Source organism: Metarhizium album (assembly GCF_000804445.1).
Source record: "Metarhizium album ARSEF 1941 chromosome Unknown scaffold_16, whole genome shotgun sequence".
In the NCBI taxonomy this organism is placed as follows: domain Eukaryota; kingdom Fungi; phylum Ascomycota; class Sordariomycetes; order Hypocreales; family Clavicipitaceae; genus Metarhizium; species Metarhizium album.
Genome location: NW_024467590.1, coordinates 364,762 through 382,580, shown reverse-complemented (window position 1 = coordinate 382,580; position 17,819 = coordinate 364,762). Strand labels below are relative to the sequence as shown.

At 53.9% G+C, this 17,819-nt stretch overlaps 3 protein-coding genes across 3 annotated transcripts; 2 read left to right on the top strand and 1 right to left on the bottom strand.

Moving 5' to 3' along the window:
- Positions 1-1,634: 1,634 nt before the first annotated feature.
- Positions 1,635-5,840, top strand: MAM_05904 (histidine kinase 1; the record flags this gene model as incomplete). Its single annotated transcript, XM_040824702.1, has 4 exons — positions 1,635-2,532; positions 2,592-2,624; positions 2,686-5,279; positions 5,397-5,840. 4 exons carry the CDS (start codon positions 1,635-1,637, stop codon positions 5,838-5,840), a joined length of 3,969 nt encoding a protein of 1,322 aa, XP_040677384.1.
- A 1,126-nt stretch (positions 5,841-6,966) lies between these two features.
- Positions 6,967-7,352, bottom strand: MAM_05903 (uncharacterized protein; the record flags this gene model as incomplete). Its single annotated transcript, XM_040824701.1, has 2 exons — positions 6,967-7,114; positions 7,177-7,352. 2 exons carry the CDS (start codon positions 7,350-7,352, stop codon positions 6,967-6,969), a joined length of 324 nt encoding a protein of 107 aa, XP_040677383.1.
- A 7,278-nt stretch (positions 7,353-14,630) lies between these two features.
- MAM_05902 (high mobility group protein) lies at positions 14,631-16,614 on the top strand (the record flags this gene model as incomplete). The annotated part of the gene is made up of 6 exons (XM_040824700.1): positions 14,631-14,749; positions 14,822-14,855; positions 14,917-15,099; positions 15,162-15,516; positions 15,616-16,365; positions 16,427-16,614. The coding sequence occupies 6 exons, from the start codon at positions 14,631-14,633 to the stop codon at positions 16,612-16,614; spliced, it is 1,629 nt and encodes a 542-aa protein (XP_040677382.1).
- Positions 16,615-17,819: the final 1,205 nt, after the last annotated feature.

The window sequence follows — 17,819 nt, the reverse complement described above, 5'->3', positions numbered from 1 at the left end:
AGCACTGGGAGTTTTCGGCATGGTTGAACTGAACTGTGTTGTGCTTGCTGGTGAAGGGCTCCGTACCGACGATGATACACGGGTCTATCTGTCTGTCTGGCGGTGTCAAGGAGCCAAGGACCGTATTCCACACAGTAAAAAGTCGGGAAGAAACGAACACACGAGAGCGTCAAATGCAAGGCCCGACGCAAGTCTGGCCCTCATGGAGCCCGGTGTCGCCGCTGGCGATGTAGGGACTAGGGAGACGGGAGACGGCGCACGGAGTTGGCTGTGTCAAGCAAACCGTTTTACCTGAACCACGCACCCAGCCAAGAGTGAGCACCCAGCGCCGCAGCGGAGAATGCAACCAAGATGCGCGTGGGAGCAACAGCCGACGGCGGAGCACAGCACAGCGAAGCACAGCACAGCACAGCGCAGCGCAGCACGTCGACGTCAGGGCCAAGAAAACGATGGCCAAGCATACATGCAGGTTGACAATCGGGTTGCCGCGGGAAAATGCACCGTGACTAGAGGTGATGATTGTGTTTGTCGTCGGTGGACGGCAGTCTTGCAAAGACCGAAGACGAGTGGCCAATAGGCCGTCCAATGTTCGGCATCGTCAACTGCACCCTTGCCTCCCCCGTGTACTCTGTACAGAGAGAGCATCCAAGTGACACTACTTGAGTACCAGTTAGGTACTTAACCCACAAGTAGTTTGCTGCGCAACTCAACCTCAACCCCCTAGCTGACACTCATCATGCTCCCGTCAAGGTCATCAAGGTCAGGGTCGAAATTTGTGTCAACAGTTACTCGCGTAGGGCGGGAACCTGTCACCTGTGTCTGCTGTCCTGGCCACCGCACCGCCCACTTGTTGATCAGTACGGAGTAGCACTCACATGGCACCCCCCCCCCCCCCCCCCGGGTCAGTGGTCACTCACTGGCCAGCCTGGTCGACTGGTCCCTTCCTTCACCGGCGCCTCCACTGACCCGGGGCCACCACTTGATGTCCAACGTTTCCTTCTCTCTCCTGTTCCTTGGAACATGCCCGTGTGCAATCAATTCCACACCTACACCTCTTCTGACCGATTTTCATCCCTCCTGTCGCTTTGTTCGCGTCCTTGGTGGCCGCTAATCGAGCGCGGGATCAGGCCAGATCCGATTTGTTTGCCTTCTGTGGCCTTGTGGCCTTCCTTTTGCTTCTTCTGCCTTTGCCTTTTGCATTTGCATCTTCGACGTCGGTCCTCGCTCTCCTGCGCCTCGCCGCCCGACAACCTTGGTATCGACTTGGGTAGCGGAGTGGGAAAAGGAGCCCCTCCTCCTCGACTGATCAAACAAGCAAAAGCCCTCTTTCGGCCGTTGTGAATGATGCTGGCCTGCCAGTGGATAATCTGATAACCAGCCATTGGGACCTTTTTGTCGAGCCGAGTCGAGCTGCTAAACGAACAGCCCTCTCTGCGATTTTTGTTTTCCCTCTCTTTCTTGCGTCTTCTTTCTCGGCCAGCCATCTGCTGTTGTTCCAACAACCAAACCCAGACGGCTCTGTGCCTCGCTTTGACGCTACTGTCGCCGCTTCTCTTTGAATAAACCCGCCTCCATCATCGGTGCCCATTTCATCGTCCGACTGCACGCATCGCAGTCACATCAAACTGGCCGACATGGTCGACGACTCCATGTTGGTGGCGGTAGCCAAGGCCGTGTCCTCTCTCGCCGCCGACCCCAAGCCGTCCTCCCCCTCTATATCTACCAGTATTGGGTCCCGAATCACCCTTCCTGGCCCTGAGACGGCTGCCAAACGAGCTCTGGAGATTGAGCTTCAGAAACTCTCTCTGCGAGTGGGACAGCTCGAAAACAGAGCAAGTGCATCGGCCACGGCTGTATTTCCCGAAACGCCAAATGAAGTCAACGACTCCCTCTTTGGCGATGACACTGGCTCATCGCCCGCGGGCCACCGAGGGGCAATTTCGAGCAAGTCGAAATTGGCCCACGCGCATCAAGGTAGCTTGGATTGTCCGAAACTTTTACCTCGCCAGCTGACCAAGGAAGCCCTGGAAGGACTGCGAGACCATGTGGACGACCAGTCCAAGCTCCTCGATAGCCAACGACAGGAGCTGGCCGGCGTCAACGCCCAACTTCTCGAACAAAAGGAGCTGCAAGAACGAGCTCTCGCCATGCTTGAGCAAGAGCGTGTGGCTACCCTGGAAAGAGAGCTGTGGAAACATCAAAAAGCCAACGAGGCCTTCCAAAAGGCCTTGCGAGAAATTGGTGAAATCGTCACCGCCGTCGCTCGTGGTGACTTGACCATGAAGGTCCGCATGAATACAGTCGAAATGGATCCCGAAATCACAACCTTCAAGCGAACCATCAATGCAATGATGGATCAGCTGCAGATCTTCGCTAGCGAAGTATCTCGGGTCGCCCGTGAAGTCGGTACTGAGGGTTTACTTGGAGGTCAGGCCCGCATAGGTGGTGTCGACGGAACATGGAAGGAACTAACAGATAATGGTATATTCCTCGTTCTCCTCCTCACCCCCGTTTTACATCTTTTCCTTTCGGGTCAGCATTTTTTCTTGCTTCCCCGTCCTGGGCTAACGCAGTCTTTCTCCGGGGACTAGTAAACGTCATGGCTCAAAACCTCACCGATCAGGGTAAGAAATGTCTCATGTGCCGGTTGCAACAGAATCGAAAATTAACACCAGGACCATGCAGTGCGCGAAATTGCTTCCGTCACAACAGCCGTCGCACACGGCGACTTGACCAAGAAGATTGAACGACCAGCCAGAGGTGAAATTCTTCAACTTCAGCAAACCATCAATACCATGGTGGACCAGCTGCGAACTTTTGCTTCTGAAGTCACCCGAGTCGCCAGAGATGTGGGAACTGAAGGTATTCTGGGTGGTCAGGCTGACGTTGGGGGGGTGCAGGGCATGTGGAATGACTTGACTGTCAATGTCAACGCCATGGCCAACAACTTGACGACTCAAGTGCGAGACATTATTAAGGTCACCACAGCTGTCGCGAAGGGAGACCTCACCCAGAAGGTGCAGGCAGACTGCAGAGGGGAAATCTTTGAACTGAAGTCTACAATCAACTCCATGGTTGACCAACTCTCCCAATTCGCCAGGGAAGTCACCAAAATTGCTCGGGAAGTCGGTACTGAGGGCCGCCTCGGTGGTCAAGCCACTGTACATGATGTTGAAGGAACCTGGAGAGATTTGACGGAGAATGTAAATGGCATGGCCATGAACCTGACTACACAAGTGCGAGAGATTGCAAAGGTCACCACCGCCGTCGCCAAGGGCGATCTGACCAAGAAAATTGGCGTCGAAGTCAAGGGAGAAATCTTGGAACTGAAGAATACTATCAACCAGATGGTGGACCGCCTGGGGACGTTTGCTGTCGAGGTGAGCAAGGTGGCGCGAGAGGTCGGCACGGATGGCACGCTGGGTGGCCAGGCACAGGTCGCCAATGTCGAGGGTAAATGGAAAGACCTCACCGAAAACGTCAACACCATGGCTTCAAACCTGACCGTTCAGGTGAGAAGCATCTCTGCCGTCACACAGGCTATTGCGAACGGTGACATGAGTCAAACTATTGACGTGGAAGCCAACGGAGAAATACAAGTATTAAAAGAAACCATCAACAACATGGTGTCGCGACTGTCGAGTTTCTGTTACGAGGTGCAACGAGTCGCAAAGGATGTCGGTGTCGATGGAAAGATGGGTGCTCAAGCTGACGTAGCTGGCCTGAACGGACGGTGGAAGGAAATTACCACTGACGTGAACACAATGGCTAGTAACTTGACGACCCAAGTGCGGGCTTTTTCCGATATCACGAATTTAGCTACGGACGGAGATTTTACCAAGCTTGTCGACGTGGAGGCGTCTGGTGAAATGGACGAGCTGAAACGAAAGATCAACCAAATGATTTCAAACCTGCGAGACAGTATCCAGAGAAACACACAGGCAAGAGAAGCTGCCGAGTTGGCCAACAAAACCAAATCCGAATTTTTGGCAAATATGTCTCACGAAATTCGAACGCCGATGAACGGCATCATCGGCATGACTCAACTGACGCTGGACACCGACTTGACTCAGTACCAACGCGAGATGCTCAATATCGTCAACAACCTTGCCAACAGTCTACTGACGATTATCGACGACATCTTGGATCTTTCCAAGATCGAGGCTAGGAGAATGGTGGTTGAAGAGATCCCGTATACGTTGCGAGGAACTGTTTTCAATGCCCTCAAAACCCTGGCTGTCAAGGCAAATGAGAAGTTCCTGGACCTCACCTACAAGGTGGACAGTTCCGTTCCTGACCATGTGATCGGAGACTCGTTCCGTCTTAGGCAGATTATTCTCAACCTTGTGGGCAACGCCATTAAGTTTACAGAGCATGGCGAAGTTAGTCTCACCATCAAAGAGAGGGCAAATCAGCACGAGGTGGGTATGGGAGAGTATGCCATTGAGTTTGTCGTCGAAGACACTGGTATCGGCATAGCCAAGGACAAACTGAACCTCATTTTCGATACATTCCAGCAAGCCGATGGCTCTATGACTCGCAAGTTTGGTGGTACAGGACTCGGTCTATCCATCTCCAAACGTCTTGTTAATCTCATGGGAGGCGATCTTTGGGTGCTCAGCGAGGCTGGCAAGGGCAGCCAATTTCATTTTACGTGCCGAGTCAGGCTTGCCGCTGACGACACTGAAGGCACCCTGAAACAGCTCAAGCCTTATCGTGGTCACCAGGTCCTGTTTGTGGACAAGGCGCAGTCAAGCTCTGGTGCAGACATCAAGGACATGCTGGAGCAAATTGGCCTGCACCCTGTTGTGGTTGATTCCGAGAAGAGCTCTGCTCTCACTAGGCTCAAGGCAGGCGGCGCATTGCCGTACGATGCCATACTAGTCGATTCTATCGACACAGCGAGAAGACTGAGGGCAGTAGATGACTTCAAATACTTGCCGATCGTCCTCTTGGCACCTGTTGTCCATGTCAGCCTCAAATCTTGTCTGGATCTAGGTATCACATCGTACATGACAACACCATGCACGTTGGTAGATCTCGGCAATGGCATGGTACCGGCGCTGGAGAACCGAGCAACCCCGTCATTGGCCGATAACACCAAGTCACTGGAGATTTTGCTCGCAGAAGACAACACGGTGAATCAACGATTAGCCGTCAAGATTCTGGAGAAATACCATCATGTGGTTACCGTTGTGGGCAATGGATGGGAGGCCGTCGAAGCTGTCAAGGAGAAGAAGTTTGATGTAATCCTGATGGATGTTCAAATGCCCATCATGGTATGTTGACTTGCCTCTGTTCCCCTATCTTCCTTTTCCTTTTTCTTTTCCCTTTCTTTTTTTTTCCCCAACATTTCGCTTGTCATCTTGTATCACGCTTTGCTAACATACTCGTAGGGGGGTTTTGAAGCTACTGGGAAGATCCGAGACTACGAACGTGGTATGGGCACACACAGGACTCCAATCATCGCCTTGACGGCACACGCGATGATGGGTGATCGTGAGAAGTGTATCCAAGCTCAAATGGATGAGTATCTGTCTAAACCACTGCAACAAAATCACCTCATTCAAACAATTCTCAAGTGCGCCACGCTAGGCGGACCATTATTGGAGAAGAATAGGGAGAGAGAGCTGGCAATTCAGGCCGATGCAAAGTCGAGGAACAGTAAAGCAGGAGAACAAGGGTTACTCCGCCCAGGCCTAGAAAACCGATCCATGACCAGCCGAGAACCAGTGACAAGCAAAGATGGAGAGAGTCCATCAATCATTCCGGCGGAAGAGGACGACCCGTGGGCTCGGCAGCGACGCGACATTTCTGACATGCGTAGCATCTCTGGTTAAAGGTGTGTTTTGGTCGCGGTTACCATTTTGTACCACGCTAATGCTGCCAAAAGACTATGGACTTTTGATGTGCGCGTTAATTATCAACTACGGCGCCTCGGTGACGTCCCTCCGGGCCAATCTATTATGACTTGACTCCTTTCATTGTCTGTTATTAGCGTCCACGCTCAATGCGCCCGGTTTTTTCGCCATACATCAGCACGAAAAAAAAGCAACAGAAGCCGCTGCATGATTTTGCTTGGACTGGAAAAGATGAAAAGAATACCTGCTAATGCTTCTCATACTATTTTATTACCTGTATTTTATATCATGGTGTTTCGGGGCCGGGAACCTCTACCAATGGTCTGATCTGGTTTCTCTTTTTTTTTCCATCTTGTTTGCTTCTTGACTCATTCCAAGGTTTACTACGACTGTCTCGGATGTGGCCTTGTTTTTGAATTACTCATATGGTCGGCCGTGAGTATGCCTGGCTGCCCCGTTACCTTGATGTTTTTATGGAAACGCTTCACTGCTGAGGGCCATCAAATAAAGGAGACAGAGGCTTTATATCAAGGTGCCCCTTCATTTTCTACGTCATGTATTCTCATTGCGGACGGATAATTGAGGGCGGGGGAGGGATGGCATACCTAGCGAAACATGGGGTTTTGTCATATCGTTTTGTACCTATTGGTCGATATGTGGGTGGATATCGAGTGAGCAGGTCGAGTTTCGTTTATTTCTTTTTTTTTTTTCGTCTTTCCTCTAGCAGAGAGGCGATGGTTTTTTTTTTTTCTTTTCTTCCATCATATTACATGGCGATGAGTGAGGGATATGGGATGAGGTGAGGGATTCAGATATATTTCGCGGATATCGAAAATGGCACGTGAAGCGCCCTGTCCGCGTTCACATTTCCCATGAGAAAACTTGACGAGTATATAAGGCCAGCCAAGCGTCGTAACCGAAGGGCCTTTGAAAAATGGATATTACTGATTGTGGTTCATCAAGAGCTCTATGTCACTTGTAGGCAAACAAATGTAATGTATCAAGGACGCCAAACGCCAGCAAGAAATGAACTAGATCGCCGCCTCGGTCTTGTTCTTCTTCTTTTTCTTTTCTCTCTCATAGCTTCCCAGCATCAGGGTCAGTACTAGGAGCCATTGTCCTGGCACGCCCGTGCCTCCTTGCATTCTTCACCACCACCGCCGGCCTTGTCTTCCAAGGCCAAGAGCATGGCATCGAGCTTGGACTCGAGATTGGTCAGGTTCGCCTCCAGCGCTGTGGCGGCCTGCTCGCCCCTGCGGCAGCGGTCAGTACAGTACAGGAGGGACATGCAACCGGGACCAGACGCGAGGCCTACTTTGCCAGTTCGCGGTATGCCTGGTCCGGGTTAGCATCTAGCTCGGTCCGCTGGGGGTGACTGGGCATGTTGGAGGGGGGGGAGGGGAGAGAGAGAGGCGTTGACGATACCTGAGCCAAGTCTGGGGATTCGCCGTTGCTCCCTTCGTTGGGGGCCGGCTCCTTTGCTGGGGACATGGGGAGGTGCTTCTTCTTAGGGGTGGGGGGCGTCGACGAGGGCGTGTTTGCACTTGACTTGGTCGCCCTTGTTTGCCTTGCCAGGTTTGGTGTGTGTTCTCTTTTTATTTTTTTTATTTTTTTTTTGGCGTTGAGACCCTTCTTGCCTTGGCCGTGGTTATGGTTTTACGGGTGGGATTGGAATGGTCTCACGTGACTGGTGGGCGGGGGGACGGGTATTGTGTCCGTCTCTGTCGTGTCAGGGAAGTGAGGCGTGCCTGCGGAGTACCTTCCTTGCGAGGAGCATCTTCTGGAGTTATTTTTGGGGGTAGTTTTTCCAACAGCGCTGGCTTTTTCATCATTCTAGGGTGAATTGTATTGAGGGAGACCGTACTTGTTTAGGAACTGGCGCTTCTTGATGCGCAACGACAACTAGTTGGTGAAGGTGTGTTGTGGTATAGGGTAAGCCACGGCAACGACGGGGACGGACGTCGAACATGTTATCCGTGTAGGAACTCGCAACTCGTCTCAAAACCACACCGCACGGCTCATCGTCTTGCCTGCAGTTTCGGGGCCGTGGTGCCCTAGGCGCAACTGACAAGCCCGCGTCCCTCGCAGGACGAGTCCTCTCTCCTCTCTCTCCTCTTCTCTCGACGCACCACCTCGTCGGCCAGTTTCACGGGATGGCTTCGCCGCCGCTCCGGAGTAAGCTCCGCATCTACATACTTGGTTCTGGGTGTCGTCGAATGCGTGCCGCGCCTCTGGGCCAGACAGGATAATCGTCGGCGCCACGCTGATAGTTGGCGACATGAAAAACCGAGCCCTGATCTACGTACTGTCATTTCCCGTCCCGAAGCCAGGCCAAGCCCATCCGTCGTCCTCCCTCGCCGCACAGGGGACTCGCGTCGGCTGGATAGAGTCCAACCGGCAGACATACGGTCCACGGATGCCGATTATGTTGTTTATGACTCGTCGTCTACATCTATCTACATGGCTTAGGGTTCCCTCTACGGCGCTTCGTACGGTGACTGCCTACCCTGCACACGCACGAGGCACAAGCATTCCAACTGGTCCCGAGACCAAAGACGGCGAGTATAGACTTGTTCAGTGACCGGGCCGCATGGACATTTTGGACAATAATCACCATCGCCACGTCCAGCCACGCGTTGCCCGTCGCCGCCACCGTACAAACACGCTCAGAATACGACGGCACCATCAAGAACAAGAACAAGAACAAGAACAAGAACAAGAACGGCAACAATGCCCAAGCCCCGGGTTTCAGGGGTTCTTCGAGCACAAGAAAAACCTACGTGCGCATGTAGGTATGAATACTGCGCACACACGCCGCTGCGTATGATTCCATCGCGCGCCAGCATGGGCGCACACACGCACGCTCCATGCGGGCAGATCCAGTAGCCGCAAAAAGAAACCAAAATCAGGCCATCCCCCTCTCTCGGGAACCAACGAAAACCCAGCACCCATGCAAGACGTTGAGACCTGTCGGCGGCCGGAGTAATGGTCTGTGTGGTACGGAGTACGGAGTACTAGCAAGCAGTCTGACTGACTCTGAGTCTGCCTGGTAGAATAGGAGAGGATAGGATACCCTTGGCCGAGCACGAGCGAGAGCGTACGTACGTACGGGGTACATGGATGGGCATTTGGGGTGCCGCCCGAGTCACCGAGGCGTACATGTCTAACGCAACGCCCCTGGCAGCCCCCGTCCCTACGGGTCTGGAATCCTCCTCGTTGCCGGGATTGCTTGGCCAGCGTCTTGTGCGATGTTATTTAGTGGCCCCGACAGCTTTCTTTTGCTTCACCTGGGACACACGTACGGAGAATTCGAGGAAGAAGTCTCCTTGGAGTCTAGCCCTGCGACCCTGGAAAAGCTTGAGAGCACCAGCCCAGCCAAGCCCAGCCCGGCCCAGGAGGAGGAGGAGGGAGGTGCGGGAAAAGGAAAAGGTCCAACGCCAACATGACACGGGGAAAGCGGCTGCCAAGTCTCGAATCTGGATTCCTTACGGGGGGAGGGGACGACAACGCCCAAAAGTTGCTCGTGGGAAATTAAGAATCGCAAGAACACAGCTGCTACGTACTCTGCTCTCTGACGGCGGCGGCGCGACGAGGACTCGAGGAATGCCAATGCCAGATGCCTGCTTACGCTTGGATGGAGAGCAGCCACACCGTCACCGTTTTGTCCCTGCTTGCTTGCCACCGGTCATCCCATCAACACATCCATCGTCGTCGTTGGCTTGCAGTTGCGCAGGAATACCGACTGGACTGGTGATACTTCCTACCGAGCAACTACGGCCCTAGACCATTCAGAACCCCAGCAGCACCCATGCGCACTTGTCATGGCAAGAGCATCATGAAACTCCATACTTCACCTCTGTACCAGTGTCAAGTTGGGTGATCATCCAAGCTATACTACTATACTGTACTGTAGGGCCGGCAAAAGTGCGCTGATCCAACGGTGATGTTTTGGGCCACCGTTTCTTTCTTTGTGGCTACTGCGACTAGTGCGGTCTCGTTGAGATCTCCGTTTCGCGCGAGCATCTGGGCTCAGATGATGGCCATCGAGATCCCGCGGCGGCCAACATCAGCTTTCTCTCTGGTCCTTGGATCGTTACAATACCCATTCACATCCCCTCGTGAGAATGTGGTCTGAGAGGGAACGAGGGAAAGGCGCCCCCCTTTCCCTTTTCCCCTTTCCCCTTCCCATGCCTCCCTCTCATCCATCCACAATGCCATAACGTTATCTCGTCGATCAGTTCACGCGGGAAGTCCATGCCTGTTGAGGTCTGCGCCCAGCCTGTCGCCCGGACTTTTATAGAGCGCCTCCCGGACGGAGTGCTGCTCCGGCTCACTGAGACATGCCCAGCAGTAGCTTGTAAGTGGCAACACGGAGCATTGTAGGTGCTTCCGTCTCCGTCGAGACCAACCAGAGAGTGTCGGCATGTTTCCCAAAGTCCTCTGTCGCAACAGATATCGGTACGAGTATCACTCTGAGAAGCTCGGGCTCGGGCTCCTCCCCCTACTGCACGTATACTGTATACTGTATACTGCACGTAGATTGCACAGTCGCGGCTGCTTGATCGATATCGATGAAGCAAGCCCGAGATGGAAAATAGTCGACACGCGCAAAGATGCAAATTGCACGCCTTACAAACCAATGCGTCACGAGCTGCAGCCTGCCCGGTTGGTGATGGATTCCACTCACTCGCGCTCCCTCGGTGCGCCCGCCGTACTCCAGAGGAGTTATTCTCGTTTCTCGTCATGGCAAACGTCAAGCGCCATGACGATTTGCCCATCATATTCCATCGTTCCATGGCAGCCGGGGCCCCTTCCCGATGCCCGACTTTCCACACGATGGCTGCGCAAGGGGGGTGTGTGTGTGTGTGTGGGTGGGTTGGCCATTCGGACATGGGCTTGTCTGTCTATCTGGCGATGCGACTTTTTTTTTTCTTTCCTTCCTTTTTTGCGATCTTCAATAAAAACATCGATTCGTGGGTGTCGCGCCTTGGCCAATCCGCGAAGGAGGCGCAGAAGCATCCACGCCCGGGGCGTGCGGGAATAAAATATGTTTTGACAAGCCCCGTTTGTTGCGTTGACATCATTGGATCTCATGGCGCACAGGACCGTGCCGGAGGGTGCGGGTGAATATTTGGCCGTAGCCGAACCAATCCGAGGCCATGGCCCTGTGCTTTGTGGGATGCGGGATCGAGATTTGGCCCAAATCTCAACGCATGGGATTCCAATGCTTCAAGGTGGATGACCCGTCACTTGGGACCTTGCAGGACCGACCGAACGACCGAGCGACCGAACGACCGACCCGTTCGGCTTGAGACGTCAGGTCAGTCAGTTACCTGGCACGTTGCGCCTCGAGTCTCGAGTCTTTGACGGCACGGCCACGGGGGGCGAGGCGAGCCCAAGAGCCGAATGACACTCTGAGCAAAGGCTACTCTGTAACTCCGGTTTGGTACGGTACGGAGCCCAGCGAGACTCTGCCTACTGCCATCTTTATCCACCTTGATATCGCCCCGAAGACCAAGCAGTAGCACATCATGTCGACCCGATCGCGATTCCTGGCAAAGTGAATGATCGGATACTTGACTGGCAATCGCCAGATTTGTGCTTCGCATTGGCCATGGTTCAAAGCATCAACGTTGTGTGCCATGCCGGTCTGAACTCAACCATGCACCTCCAGCAGTCCACGTTCGACGTGCCTGGTTGACAATGCCCGCTCCGCTCGCACCGGTTGCTGCTTGCGCCTCGCTCAACTAATTCGAACAAGGAAACCGTGATTCGGGTTTCCCTTGCTCTCCACAGAAAGCCCGCGGCAACTCGCGAGTCGCAGCAACGACTTGTTCGCCGCCAACACCAGCGTTTACTATCCCGATGCGACTCAAGGTCCCCCTGATATGCCAATTTGCATGCTGCCTACTTGCGAGACAGGTCCACATCAACTACGGAGTGGTCGGCATGTCCTTTCGCGGGCAAAGGGCATGGCATGTCCCCTCCGGCAACCAAATGAACGGGGATGATGACTTGATACTCGCGCTGGGCGCACTCGGCACTAGCAGCAGGAGGAAGCTGGTGAGCCTTCTCCTCTGAAAGTGTGTCGTGGGCCATGGCCCGGGTGAGCGAAGCTCCAGCCCGGGAGGCTTGCGAGGCTTGGCAAGGCTTGTGGAAGTGGCGTGTCGCAATGTAGGATTGCTGGCCCGGGGAGACGACTTGCAGCGGCATGATGGCCCTCGTGCGCCCCAGTGACTTGTATCTGAGGTCTTGAACAGCCGGAGACCAACGACAGCATGGCCGGGAGTGCGCCGGACGGGGCAACGGATACTGGTCCACGGCCCGCGGGATGGACTCAGAGAGTTCCAACTTCCCCCTACTCTGTCTGTACCTGAGGCCGGGGGGGTAGCTAGTTGTTCTGCGGTGCCGCCGATCATGGCCGTGGTGGTGAGTCCCATGGCGGGATGAACCATGGCCCCAAGCCTGATTTCGAAAGAGCATTTCCTTGTCCCTGCGATTCTTGGTTTCCGATGCTCGATGAGCGAAGCCAAAAAGCCGCGACATTGACGTGAAACCCCCGAAGTCTTGTGCGTCATCGGGCACTAGGGAGTGGAAAACCGGGGAACAAATCTCAAGTTAATTACATCATTCGCCAACGGTCGCCATTTAGCTGCACATGGTGTGACAGGTTGACGGCCGCAGGTGAGTGAGCAGCAGGAACGTCGAGCACCGCGATACGGAGCGAGTACACGAGGACTGACTACGGTAGATGCGTCGTTGGCATACGGACGGAGTGTGATGTACGGAGTAGCGAACATGGCTCTCCGTCCTTGTCATCTATCCGTGCTTCCCGCAGCCACTCAGTTGCCAGAGAAGCGAAACGGAGAAATGAGCCGCTCAAAGTTGCGTACATGTACGTCTGTATGTGTCGGGAGTCGGGAGTCGGGAGTCGGGGTCGGGGAGTCGGGATGGCCTCTGTCAACCAGTCACTCACTCGCTACCTACCTCGCAGGTACTTGGTGTGCACGAGAGCACGAACGAGTACCGTACGTACCTTTGGCGTTGCAAACGCTTGGCTTTGGCACAATTCAAAATGTCATGATGAATGCGCAGGTACTTTTTGCGATTGCCATTGCGATTGAGATTGCCGCTTGCCACGAGTTGCAAGGGTCAGAACTGTCCAACCCGACCCAACCCACCACCTCTTGCTTTCATGATGCCGAGCGAGCAAGGTACGTGGCTTGAACATTGGCATATCCTGAGTCCTGGCCCCTGGGGTCCTGGTCCGGCTTCGTAGGTGCTGGCTGGCAGCGCATCACTCGATGGCGACTCCGTGCTCGGTGAGTTGCTAGTGTAACGAGGGAGTCCTCGTCTGCGCTGTGTATTGGGTGAATGTGTGATGCCGAATGCCAAATGTCTTGTCGACGTCAACCCGCCAAAGTACAGCGAATGTACCTTGTATAGCCGCACGCCCTATCCGAAAGGGGGGGGGGTGCTTCGCCAGCCCATCCCCATCCTCATCCTCGCTCACTCCCCTGCACTCCGTATGTGAGCATTCGTTCCTCCGTTCCTGATCTCTCCACCGTCGTCAGCTTTGCCCACTGAAGTGGCCTAGAACTTTGTGTGCCTTAGCTGTCATGGCACCGTTTTGTTGACCACAGATCCCGTTGTCGGCCTTGCTGGGAGCCATTTCGCTGGCGCTCAACCGTCCGCTTCTCTCGACAAACCTCCCCTCCTCCCGTCCACTTCCAACAAACCGTTCGACTGCATTCACTCCTTCAGTGGCAACCGACGCCGGCAGCTCGGGATTGCGCGCGCACATATATATACTCCGTCTCCAAAAACGACAATTCGGCAGACCGTCTCGAGACCGTCATGTCCAACAACGGCCACTAGGCGGGAAATAAAAGACCACCACAGACAGACACCACTCGCAAAAAAGCAACGAGCGCCCCGGTGTGAGCTCCGTCCGTATCTGAGCGCCTGGCCTCTCCCCGAGTACTTGCTTACTACCGAGTAACGTACCCGTCGTCATCCACAGTACGGAGTACTGCCAGCCTCCCCCGGCTCGTCCTGACCCAGCAAAGCAATTATCCAGGAGCACCACGCAACAGCGCACACACTGAATCCTCCTGCAACCTATCTCTCGTCGTCATTGTTTGCATCATTGCCCACCTGGTCTGCACACTAGCATGCCGCATCTGGTCCAACCTGCTGTGTCTGCGACCTTCATCTAGCCTGCCCATCCTCCACACAACGTCCGTCTTGTCCTCGTACTCTGTCTGCCCTTGTCATCTCGCCTCTCCGCAACCGTGCCAGTTTCGACATTGTCGAACCCGTCCCTGCCGCCGACCTGCTGTTAACATTCGATCGCCGCTCATATCACCGGTCTGGGAGTCGAGCTTAGAGTCGTCATTGACTTCGACCGCCCTTCGTGCTGCGTCAACTTTTCTGTCTGACGATAACTATCTACGCCCTCACTCATGATCGGCATTCGCTGAATCTCGACGCACCCACCGCGCATTTCGACACATTTTTACCTTGGTCGAGGTGTCGTAGCCAGTGTTTCAACTTGACGTATCTGCTCTGGGATCTTACGAACCTGTTGTGTCGCCACATTCCACCTTGGATTGGTATATCGTTTGATAAAATCGGAGCTTCTCGGACAACCTGCAACTACCCAACCCATGTTTAGATGATGACCACTTGGCCATATCCAAACATAAACTCGAACTCTTCATCTCTTGGGCAACACAGCATTTTGGCTTTGGTCGGAAATCAGGCTGTATGACTCAAGAACTGGAGCGAATTTTCGCAGACTTGGGCCTGTCCCAATATCTCGACGCATTTATTGACCAAGGTTTCGATGCCTGGGAAATCATTCTTGATATCCAAGAGTCCGATCTGTAAGGAACAATGACTACCATCTCGTGGGACAACCAAACGCCAAATGGTCGTTTGCTGACAGCTGCCAATAGAGATGCTTTGGGTGTAAAATTAGGCCATCGAAGAGTAAGTGCATGCCTCACTTGCGGTACTGAATCCATGACGGATGACTAATAACTTTGCGCAGAAGTTGCAGAGGCGTATCGCAAATGCCAGGGGCATTGCGCCTAGTGTGTCGTTAAGCTCGCCTGTTAGGCCGGGATCTGATGAATCAAAGCAAGATGGGGTGAAGCGAGATTCGTCCCGGCCGGATGGGACTGCTGCCGAGTCCAACGGTGTCACAAAGAGGAAATACCGGCGGCATCCCAAGGTGAGAAATACAGTGGAATCTCTGCATCTTCTGCTATGTGTACGCTGATGTCGTCATTTTAGCCAGATCCAAATTCCCCCGAGCGGCCGCCGTCGGCATATGTCTTGTTCTCGAACAGTAGGATCTCCTCTGATGTCAAATCTGTAACCGTATGCCAAGGACTGACCGTGTACTTTCTTCCAGAAATGAGAGAAGATCTCAAAAGCCATAATCTCACGTTTACGGAGATTGCCAAGTTGGTGGGAGAGAATTGGCAGAGCCTTCAACCCGCCGAAAAGGACACTTATGAGAGTCAAGCCAACGCTGCAAAAGAAAAGTATAACCGAGAGTTGGGGGAATACAAGAAGACGCCAGAATACCGCAAGTACTCGCAATATCTCCATGACTTTAAAGAGAAACAGGCCAAGCAGTACAAAGGTAAGTTGAATTCTCACTTAGAGGATGTAAGCCACCGTCGTGTGTGCTGTCTTTACACTTTTGAGAAGCAAAGGTGAGCCAGAAGCTAACTTCGCCCAGGGCAAGATGGCTCCAAGAGAGCCAAGGTTGAGCCTGCCAGACTGCGTCATGGTAGTACGAGTAGCAGTGCAACACCGAACACGACAAATTCAAGCGCCAGTGGCAGCAGCAGCAGTGAACGACTTCAGGGAAGTGAACCACCACCAACCCGACGAGATCGCGTGGACTCCACCACGTCGCTTGCCGAATCGCCTCATTCTTCGGCTGCACCGACGCCAGTATCGGCTCACAATTCGTATGATGACGCTGGAGCATCTCCGCAGGCGCTGCAATTCGATAACGGGAGCCCAGCAGACCCTCATCATCCGTCTCGGCACCAGCCCGCCATGCGTGGGAGAGGTCGGGCTGATTCAATGCACCAGCACCTGCCATCCGTTTCCGACATGTTAGACGGCAGGCAACAGGCGATTGTTCATCCAGTCCCAGACGGTCTTTCATACCCCAGTCGACGAGGAAATGGCTCCGCACGCACGTCTCTTGATGGCGCATCTTTCCTTCCTGGAGGGCGACCCCCTACTTTAAGGCACGAGTCCTCGTCGAACAGCACCAACGTATCTGGTAGTTCAGTGGGTAGCTTTGGTCGGCTAATGGGGGAAGGTCCGTTGCCGATTCATGCTCTGCTCTCGGATCGCAACTCAGTCGGACCTTCGTTCCATGAGAAACTGCACAACCCAATTCTTAGCGGCGCTACTGGTACAATGAGTACGCATCAGCCTCTCGTTGGTCTTGCCCATGGCCCTAGCGGTTATGGTACATACTTCTCTTGAGTTCTTTAAATGGTCAGATATGTCGACTAACTGTGGTCTGTAAGGCTTTCAATCCGACTCGTCACCGTTCCATCACATGAAGGTCGAACAGTCAAGTGAAGGAGACGTGGTCATGACAACCGATGAGACGCCGCCACCCCCCAGGCAATCCCGCAGAGCAAAGGATAATCTCGATGGCATGGATGCCCTTTTGCGAGCTGGTGAGATTGTCGGACGTGGGGGGCGGCGGTAACGTCGGGCCCAATTTGCGAGGCCGAGACAAGGCTTGTTTCGACCTTGCATGCCTCTTACGAATGCTGAAGCGATGAATTTGACACAACAAACTTGATTTTAATGTTTTAGAAATGGCCAACGGAATACCGGATATTTCGTCTTTTCTCAGATGGAGTGTTTTTGCTTGACAGGTTGACGGGAGAACAGTGGCGATACCCTCGAATCTTCAACGGCTGCGGCTATGTCATAATATGAATGACTGGGATCTCATGTTATTTCTTTATTTTCGTTTTGATATGACGCATTTTACCTGCTGGTGGGTGACGGCGTTGGGGCGAAGGCAGCAATCGTGGAATTCGCGGCTCTTGTCTGGCGATGCATGCGCACCGAACAGAGTATGGGGTTGAAGGACCCAGAGGCGAGGGCTTCGCTGGAGAATTTCGACAGGCAAAAGGGATATATCAAGGAGGTATACAAAAGCCTGAGGCTCAGGATGTGTTGTGAAAGGTTTTCGAGCCAAGACCAAAACTGTAACAGTTAGCCAGAACAACAATTGTTGGTAAAAATTCGACGCACATGAAAGATTTCGAGATGCTGCGGTGATGGGAAAGGATGCCGACGTCGGCCGTGAATGATGAGTGACTGCTGCAGGTCGTGGAGACTGGCGGTCACAGATGCGAGAGGAGGGCATATCACATGTTACGGGTATATTCCATCCCTGGAGTGGAGTGACGAGAGAACCCAGGGGGAAAGAAGTGAGTGACGAAGATGAAAGTTTGCGGGAGCAATGATGATCAAGAGACCAAAGGCCAGGCAGAGAGGCAGCAGAGCAGGCCTGCCGATTTCCAAGTGCAGGAAGAGGGGAACGAATGTGGCCAATCAAGGGCGAGGACCACGGCTACCGGAGACTTTAGTCCGAGGGTGGGGTTCTGGGCCCTGGCCGTGCATGCACGACAACAATCAACTTGTCCATGGGGTTTCGACATGGCATTTTGACAGTTTCCCATGTTTTCTCCCCTGACCCCGGACACAGGTGCTGCCGGCGAGGCGAGGGGTGGGACAGCGGCACGCAACCGACACGCGATGGGAGATTGCGAGAGCCGCCTTGTTTTCGGGCCGGGCCTCAGGGAGGAGGGGTCTGACGGAGACTGACGAGCGCGCCAGCTTGTTGCGTGCGCGTCTGGGTGGTGATGCAACGGATGGCCGGTGCCCTTGCATGTAGCG